The sequence below is a fragment of the Typha angustifolia genome, chromosome 4, assembly GCF_048772165.1.
Source record: "Typha angustifolia cultivar Huaian chromosome 4, ASM4877216v1, whole genome shotgun sequence".
Lineage (NCBI taxonomy): Eukaryota > Viridiplantae > Streptophyta > Magnoliopsida > Poales > Typhaceae > Typha > Typha angustifolia.
The window spans coordinates 4,939,333-4,948,976 of NC_133242.1; the positions used below are offsets into that span (position 1 = coordinate 4,939,333).

The following is a 9,644-nucleotide window of genomic DNA, read 5'->3' on the forward strand; positions in this document are numbered from 1 at the left end:
TCAAAACATGAAAGATAATACTGCATCTCATTGAAATGCTAAAAAAATATCTTCAAAACCATGCATGATTATCTAAGGCATATCCACAAATTGATACAATTTTAACTTACAATACCGAGGATAAACAGATCAAAAACATTAAGAAAGAAAAAAAAGAAAAGAGAGAGGGCAAAAGATTAGAGGCATGAATTACCTAATTGACTAGAACCATCTCATCTCCTGCAGCCTGGGTTTCAGCCATAGATTCCAGTCTTCTCCAGGCCAACTCCCTTTGATCTTCCAACTCCTTAGCCTTTGCCTCTTTCTCTATGTATTGCCGCTGGCACTCCTCAAAAAGCTCGCTGTCCATGTCCAGGAACATCTTACGAACATTGGATGTCAGGCCATGAACAGCTTGGTTCCAATGGCTTTGTATGTTCTTCTCCAGTGCTTCAAAAATGATGGGAAATATGACACTGCGGTTTTGGGCGATTAAGTTGACTATGTGATCATTGTTCCAGAGGAACAAGGCCCGTTCAGCAACCTATCACATTATTAATGGATGCATAAGAAACTCTGACAAATAAAATTGTGATCTCAAAGTTACATGGTTGTATTTTCTAAAAGATATTGCACAAATAATTAGTCCAGAGTCGATAGTAGCAAAAAGAAAGAAAACTTGATAATGATTGGCAGAATTCAATCTCATAAAAGTAATATGAGTCACTAAAACTTGCATGCATTGCTACGTGAACACAAGCTTGAAACCTCCAAATTTGGAATTTATTAAGAGGTCTAAAGTACAACAAAGTATGCGCCAATCATGCAAGCAGGAAAGAATCACAGAATATGTAACAAGTACAGATTACAGAATTCAATTAAGATCCTACACCAATAGCCTGTCCGTTCTGAGTTACTGTTATATTCATCTTTACATTTTAGACCTTCTTCTCAATGAACTATATCCTTTGAATTATTGTGATATGAGAACTTGCCAGAGATGGCCATCATGCTGCTGGAGGGCTTCATCATAATAGCAGTTGCCTATTGGGAATGGGGAACCATTTCTAGACCTTTGATGTTTCTTCTTTATTCTTCCTATTCAAGCATAAATTTTAACTAAAGCAACTATGACTGTTTTATTGTGTATAATGCAATTATTTCATTCTCTACCATTTACCATCATAACAGGAAAATGTATTGGAGAAGTCAAGAGAGTTGGATAAAAAATGCAGAGGAAAGTCAGAAACTACTAGGATCCATCAATAACCTACAAATGAAGAAATAAATAACAGTAAAAGCAGAACAGTATCAGATAAAAGTTCAAAACAGTGGTACAGCAAGCTTACTCATGATTCTTTACAATCTACAGGGAGATTTGGAGTACTAGACATCAGAATGTGCCTATAAAAGTGTGAAGAACAAGGCTATTTTCCAACCAGCCAACTTGATTGTAGGACGGTCAAAATAATCAAGTTGCTCGAGCTCGGTCGGTTTAGGCTTGAAATCAAATTAGCCAACCTCGATCAGTCTTTCCCAGGCATGAAATTGATTTCATGCCAAGTTTGAACAAAGGTTGGCTAGATCAAGCTTGGCTAAAGACGGCTCAACCCACATATGTTATGAATATATCTATATATGAAATGATATATGAGACCATATATTTGAAATTGCATATCATACTAAGCTTGATCTAATTTAAGCTAAGTTATCAAGTCTGATAAAACCAATTTACTTAAATCAAGCTTGAATCATCCTCAATTGAAGTCAATGCATGCTTTATAAATCAAAATTACACTAATCTTGATTTAATGTTTTTCACTCAAAATCCATCTAAATTATTGCTATCGAGCTGCTTGTCGAGGATGAGTTCAGTTAGGCTCAAAAGAGGCACAAAATCAAGTTCACATTGAGATTAACAAGTCAAGCTTGACCATTAATTCAAGGCTCAAAATTAATTTCAAACCAAGCTTGATCAAGCTCAGGTCACTTACACCCGTATTTGATTAGAATCCTAAGGATTTCATTATTTTGCCTATTGAAAGATCAGCTCCTTGTCTCTTGTCACATTGAGACTCTTGCGGATGAAGAGATGCCAAAGGAACTTGACATTACCCAAACAAGTTCTCCTCATTTATATAAAACTGTAGCTTGACGAGGAATATGTAAGAAACATTTTGATCACTTAATATAAATCAGAGTATGACGAAGCAGGAGCAACCACCAACCGACAACGGGCAGAGGACATATAGAACTTACTCTAACATATAGTAAAACTCTTCTAGCTAGGATAAACAAATCTTATGATTAAGTAGTGTCACCACATTAAGATCCCTACCACCTAAGTAGGGAGCTAACTAACAAAGCTAATATCTACAAACAGCAACAACTTCTGCCACCAAGAGTATAAATTGAGGCATCCATAAGACCCACTACATCTCATTCGATGATGTCTAGGTATAACATGGCAGCTTACTGCATTATGGAGCTACATATCCCAAGTTCCTAACCATATCAGGTCGTCATCGATACATGTTTTTCATGTCTCTCATTGGTTTGGCAGTTTTTGGATAGAGAAAAGAAGCAAAAAAGAAAGAGGAATAAAATAAATCATCTATAGATTTGGAGAAAAGTCAGCAGGATATAACATTAGCATGAATATATGATTTTTCCTAGTTATTATTTAACAGAAATACCACTTCTCTTTTGACAAGTACAGTTAACGACATAAAATCTCATCGAAACATTTTTGAATTCTCTCTCCTAACAAAGCATCTATTTCATGACTAAGGTTGGGAAAGTTATGAGAACAAATACAACAACGTCAGAAGGATGAGATGATGCAAGAATCAGAACCCAGGTAGAGATCATTATAGTGGAAACTGGGCAGTCAATATTTTATACTAGTATCTTTGCAACTTAGGTCTATGACAACTTATGTGGTTCATATATCAGAAATAGGAGTATATACTATTCTGCTCATGCAAAAGTAATAAATATTTATATGAAATGTTCTTTATTATCTTCAGAACTTCCTGTATCAAAAGCTAATTTTTAGTCTTTCCAAATTAAGTAAAATTCTTTAAATGCGAAGATGTGCTATTTGAGTTTATTAACCCTCGCATTTCTGGAGCTGCCTTCTCAAAATCCAGCTTTTATTTCCATATAGAGGCTAATTCTACATTGGGAGAGTATTAGAATTTAAGAGCTTTTAAATTATCGGCCATCATTCATCTCTCTTGAGGTAGGCCATTGGTCAAGTAGTGATAAGCAAGAAATTGTGCCTAGTCCATACATTTTTCTATAGGTAGAACAATTTTGAGTTACCAGGCCTAGTCTCTTGACCTCTTTATCCAGGTGTTGTGATGTAGAACGATCCTCAATATTGGGCAAGTATTACAAACTTTAGCTCTTGACTCCAAATTGAATTTCAAATTAAGGTCTAAATCTTCAAACAAGCACCATTCCTTCCAATCAGTCCTTAGCCCTAACCTTTTTTGCTTATATCCTAATAAGGAAAAGATATAGGCAGCAAACTATCTGAAAAGCCAAGGGCCTTCAAACGAGAAAAGTAATTTCAAAATCCTTCTCTCATTTAGGTCATCTTAAATTAACCACCAGTGAACCCAATTAGAACATAAAAATAAGCAATCACAGAAGAGTCACTAAATCTATCAAACAACCCCGAAATTTATTTCTAATTTTGTACTGCAGTCAAGATGCATTGAGCTTATTTCTAACTTCACAATTTTGTCGTCATCCTATGTATACTTTATAGCACCAACCAGATAAAATACTGCCATCATTATGCGTTGACCTATTATTGCACCCACTGTTCATGCATAGTTGAGGCATGAATTTCTTCACCACCAAGTAAAGAAGTATCTTGCTATCGTGTATATTATAACATATTTAACACAAACCTACCTTTACCAATGTTAAGCATAACAAGCTTCCTTTTCATTATACAATAAATATCATCATTATTTGAATTTAAAAAAAAAAAACATCTAATGTAGAATTGAACAGTATTTCTGCATCATGATTTGATCAATCAACATAGATATGCAACATGAACAGTAGAGAAGGCTATAACACTCTGTTTAAATGTCATGAAAGTCTTTGAACATAGACATTCAGGAAACAGGAGCGACATATGGTAAATGAAATGCAACTTCACAAATTTTGCCAAATATCTTAGGCAATAGTTGAACCAATAGAATGTCCAGACATGTCAAAAGTGAAGCCACGAGTTCTATTTTGGTGATAATCGATAAGAACCATAGATTGAAAGGACAGCTGCAAATAAAATAAATTTTGTTTGCAAATGTAGAGAACTCTTCAATTTGAATAAAATGAAAATCCAATGTTTACAGTGGAAAATACAGGTGTAAATTTGATTGAATTTGTTCATAAATAGTACAATTGAGTTCAAATCTGTAATTTTGTTTAACTTGCCATATTTGGATTCAAATATAATCTTAATCATGTCAAATTGTATGGTTGATCTTTGGTTCATACAGAATCAGATCATTCCAGACTTGAATAGAGTTGGATACGAATCAGATTTGAATGTGTAGACGTAAAGTTTTTGTAACCTATAAATATCAAACATACATGGAGTAGGGTTATGTATAATCAAGTCAAGCTTGTTCAAGCAAAGCTTTGTTTGCTTGGCTTGAAATTAGTTTCAACTTTCAAGCCTAAGACAAAGCATCAAGCTTGAATTGATTAGATTCAATTTGAGACTATTTCGAGTCTCATGATAAGTAGATTCAAGCCTATTTCAAATCCAACCTAATTCAAGCCTGAATCAAGCTTGAATTAAATCTTGGGTAGCCTACAATTTGTGAAATCAAATTATTAATATAAATATAAATAAAGCCAAGCTTGATTGAGCTAGCCTTGAATCAAAGTTTAGTCTGATCTAATTGATCAAGCTTCACTAGTTTCAAATACATGACGAGTTTGATCAAGCCTTATTGAGCTGAGTTCGAGATGGAGTGATTATTTTGAGAGCCCTAATATGGAGCCTCATCAATTATCCATTTATGATTGGATCTTGGAGATGCCAAATGATATCAGGTCCATTTGGTTAACATAGTGGAAAATGGAGAAGTACATCTACTGTGATTTCAATTGCACAACATTCTCATCATTATCATCCAAGTCTTCTTCCTATAAAATCAAATCACCACAACTCAAAGTAAAGAAGACATGGAAGAACCACTTCTGTCAAAAGATAAATTATATAAAATAGCTACAGAACATAGATATCAATGTTCAACAGCTAGGGAAACTACATCGAAAAAAGAACCATAGTCGACATAAGGATCTTTGGATGGTTGAGTTGGGTAATCTTACTGAAGAAAATGGAACAAAGACTATTTGTGGCATATTAAGAAGATAATAAGATAACAAAAATACAACAAAATGATATGTCTTTAAGATTAAGGTTGTTCATGCCTGATAAAGACAATTTAGAATAGCAGAACAAAGAAGTGAGCTAATCAAGTTAAAGCCTTACAGGTTCTAGAAGGAGAAGGAAAAATGTCTGCAATAGAAGTAATGGAATCATCACGATTTGATTATTTTTCTCCTTAAGTCACAAGGAATTCTTTCTCAAACCCTCTTAATTGATGACTACTCAAGATGCACTTATTATGCTGTGTGAAATGTGAAAATTTGTGCTTAATTGTTAAAACTTGAAACCTTAAGGATAAGAATCCTCTACGCTCTGATGTATACAATCAAGCAACAAATCATTAGTCCTCAACACATTATCCATCAGTGGTGAAGTTCAAACATTTATCATTACCACAATAAACAATATCTGACCCCTTCTATATCTTTTATTCTTGTATACTATGAATGATCTGCATTTGTCTTTCTCAGACCTAGAATAAACAGTATATGTTCATTTGGGCAGTTTCTTATGAAAGAAGGCTATAAGCCTAGAAGCTTATATACGAAAACAATACGATAAGGATGTGCCGATATGATAAATCCATGGTTCGAAGATCGACAGATCGTGATCCGGATCGGCTAATCCACACTTGATCCCAATAAATTGATTGGGATCGATTGGGATCGGCCGATCCGACTAATCCGGGCCGATCCTCATTCATTATTTCTCTTTCTTTCTCTCTACCATAGCCATTGCTTTTTCGATATAGAAATTTAGCTTTTGCAAACTCCACCGACGCAAATCCAACTACGACGACCTCAATTGTTTTTTCATTTTATTTCTTTCTCTCTTCTCTTATTTTTTTACTGCAGTTTTTTTTCTTCTCTTTCCTTCACTATGGCAGGATTTATTTTTTTTTCTCTTTTCATTTCTTCCACTCTCTCTCTCTCTCTCCTTCGTTGCAGTAGTTTTAAGTAAATTAGTATTTTTTTTTGTTTTAGTTTTCATATGTAAGTAATTATTATTTTCTAATTTTGCTCTTTTTTTAATTTTAAAATTTTTGCTGCATTTTCAAATAATATTTAAAATTTTATATAATTAAAAATAGTTCGATCTGACCCGAGCGTTTTTTTTTAGAATCCTATCAATATTGATTTTTCAAACCTTAAATAAATCTTCAAAAATAAGGATACAATATGTATAGGATATATAGCTCGTGTATGTATATATTTATGTTTACCCATATATATTAATAAACTTATGTACTTGTATTTTTTTTAAGGAATAATTTCACTTAGACCCTCTAAATTATCATTTTTCATATATATTTCTTAAACTTTCTTTTACCACATACACCCTCTTGAACCAAAATTTTTTTTAAAGGTCTATATAGTTAGTTTCTTTTTGTTCAAAGGGGTACATGTGAATATTTTTCTTAGTACAGAAGATGTATATGAGTAATAAAAAGTTTAAAAAGTGTGAAAAATAGTGATAATTCAAGGGGTCTAAATAAAATTATTCGATACTTTAAGGAAGTATTCGATAAATACCGTACGAGTATCATATCGGATATGGCATCCAATATGAATATGGTAAGACTATGAAAGCTCTTGTGTTTCCTAGGCTATAGCAATATTGCTTCAGTTGTCACTTATGAATCTATGTTAGCATTAGCTATTCTAAAGGTCTTCCTAATTGGCCTTAGTTTTGACATAAAAGAGGGTAAGATATGCCAGAGCAGAATAAGATAAAATAATTCCAAAATAAATTTTAGATAGAAGTTCCTTTAGCAAGAGTTCAAGACTCTGACTATCAAAGCACATGTATCAAAATAATTGTACAGTAACTCCTTCCTGAGAAAACCCCCTAAATTCCTGATTTGCTGATGACTGCAAGGTACATAAAGCTTTCACACTGGAAGAATACAAGGATCATAAAAGTTGATCTCATGATCTGAACTCTAATTTCCTCATAACTATTATGTTCAGAATATTCACCAGCACTAACAAATTAAAAATTGACTTGAATTTAAAAGTGACTCATTGTGAAAAATCGAACATTACTAGACAAACTATACATACTAATAACAATAAAATGTTGCACTGCATGCAAGAAGACATGAGAAAGAAATCCAATTTCTTAGAACGAGCCTTAAAAAGATGATTGTTGAAATTTTCTTCCATTGTAATCACTAATGGAAGAACAACAAACCTGGAAGTGGGAGCTATTAAGGCAGCGGGCGATCTGCTTGAAGAGCGGACTCATGCATCGCTGGAATTCATTGGACTGTGTTGCCTCCAAAACCTCCTCCAACTCTCCAAGAAAGAGCACCTCCTTCTGGCAGTTGGTCACGGGCCAATACTTGAGCAATCCGCGAATCACCGTATCCGCGAGCTTGTAATCCTTCTCCACGAACTGCGTAATGCAATATGAGAGCTGCTGGTGGTACATGCCAACTGATTTTGGCTTGTGCAGCGGAATCAACGCACGGACGAGGAACAGCTTGTGCTCCTCCTTCATCGGTAGCGCGAAGCCATTGATGATACTCCCGAGAATCTCCAACAGCTCGCCGATGCCGCTGTGTCGCTCCGTCTCAAAGATGAACCTGTAGAAGATGTTGTTGATGGCCTTGCGGATGAAGGGGCGGTGGACCATGAACTTGCCGTAGATGCGGTGGAGGATGGTCTTGAGGTACTCGCGCTCACGGGGATCCTCCGAGTCGAAGAGGTCGAGGAGGCGGAGTACGAAGGAGTGATCGATGTAGCGCTTGGCGACTTTGGTATCGGTGTCCGAGGACACCACGTAGCGGTGGAGGAGCTCGTAGACTAATTGGAGGTGCGGCCACGCCGGGTCAAGGTAGGGCTCCTCCTCCTCGGGATCGGCGCCGGCGATGTCGCCCGAGCCGGTGTTCTCGTGCGCCGCCGGGGGGAGACATCGGAAGATATTAACGGCAAAGGTACGGACGAGTTCTTCCTGCACTGGCTCGGCGAGGCGTCCGGAGCCGGACTGGACGAATTCGACGAGCTCGAGGAGGGTTTGGCGCTTGGTCTCCTTCTCGCGGGCGGATTTGAGGGTGTCGGAGAAGTCGAAGATGACGGAGCAGATCTGGAGCTTGCGCAGGAAGAGGGCTTGGCGCTCGGGGACGGGGACGTCACGGAAGAGGGGAAGGGTTTCGATCTGGGGCGCCGCCGCCGGAGAAAGCGGATGCGCCGCGGCTACTGCGGAGGAGGAGGCCGGATTCGCCGCGGCGGCGGAGCGGGAGGCGTGGTTGACGGTGACGGAGGAGGAGGAGATGCCAGTGGATTGGACCGATACGCCGCCGGAGCCGCCGTAGGAGAGGTCGTGGGCGTCCGATTTGGGGACCTTCCGGCTCCCGCGCTTGATGAACTTGTTCAACATGACCGGAACCCTAACCCTAGGTCTCCGAGTGGGGACGAAGAAGATAAAGGGAACGAAACCCTAATTTATGGGGGTGGAGGAAACCATTTCCGGTTAGAAAAAAGAAGAAGAAGAAGAAGAAGAAGAAGAAAGAATCATCAGAGAAGGACGAGGGAGGAGGGGGAACACATTATACACACCAATTGCGATTTTAGATAAAAATGCAATAAACTATTATAAATAATTAAAACTTTCATTTTACACCCTATATTATACCACTATGCCTAAAAACATCGTACTCGGATTGTTTCTTTAGAATCCTATTTAATTTAAGTGAAGTAAATTACCATAAAAACATATATAGGGGGGTGAAATAAAAAAGTCGACATTTTGATTAGAAATTTAGAATAAAACAATGAGAACATTGGGTTTGCGTGCTCTACAAGAGTTGGTGAATATTATGATTTATTTTAGGTATATAAGTTGATTAGGTGATTAATTAAGGGTGTTATTTACCTCGTGATTCGTTCTTATGCGGATTAAGAGGAGCAGAAGCAGAGCGATCAAGGAAGCAGGGAGGATATGGTGATAAGGATGTGATTGGAGGAGTGGTGATATAATAATAAATGAGTGGGGACTCATTAATCATATTATTATATGAATGGATAATATCGTAGTAATTCTTAAGTATTGGGCCAAAAAAATAGAATTACTCTTCAAATTTATTACTAAATGGAGTCTAATTTACTGTAGCCCTATTAAAAATATTAAACTAATCAGTATTTTATCTTTAAGTAAAAATACTAATTAATTCAGCATTTCATATAAAACATATATATATATATATAACTTAATTTTTCAACAGTTAAGAAAAAAATTA

At 36.5% G+C, this 9,644-nt stretch overlaps 1 protein-coding gene across 1 annotated transcript; it reads right to left on the reverse strand.

Moving 5' to 3' along the window:
- On the reverse strand, positions 1-8,952 carry LOC140759274 (serine/threonine protein phosphatase 2A 57 kDa regulatory subunit B' alpha isoform-like). Its single transcript, XM_073095787.1, has 2 exons — positions 7,598-8,952; positions 1-523 (listed from the first exon to the last, which is right to left on the reverse strand). The coding sequence occupies exons 1-2, from the start codon at positions 8,783-8,785 to the stop codon at positions 194-196; spliced, it is 1,518 nt and encodes a 505-aa protein (XP_072951888.1). The 5' UTR covers positions 8,786-8,952; the 3' UTR covers positions 1-193.
- Positions 8,953-9,644: the final 692 nt, after the last annotated feature.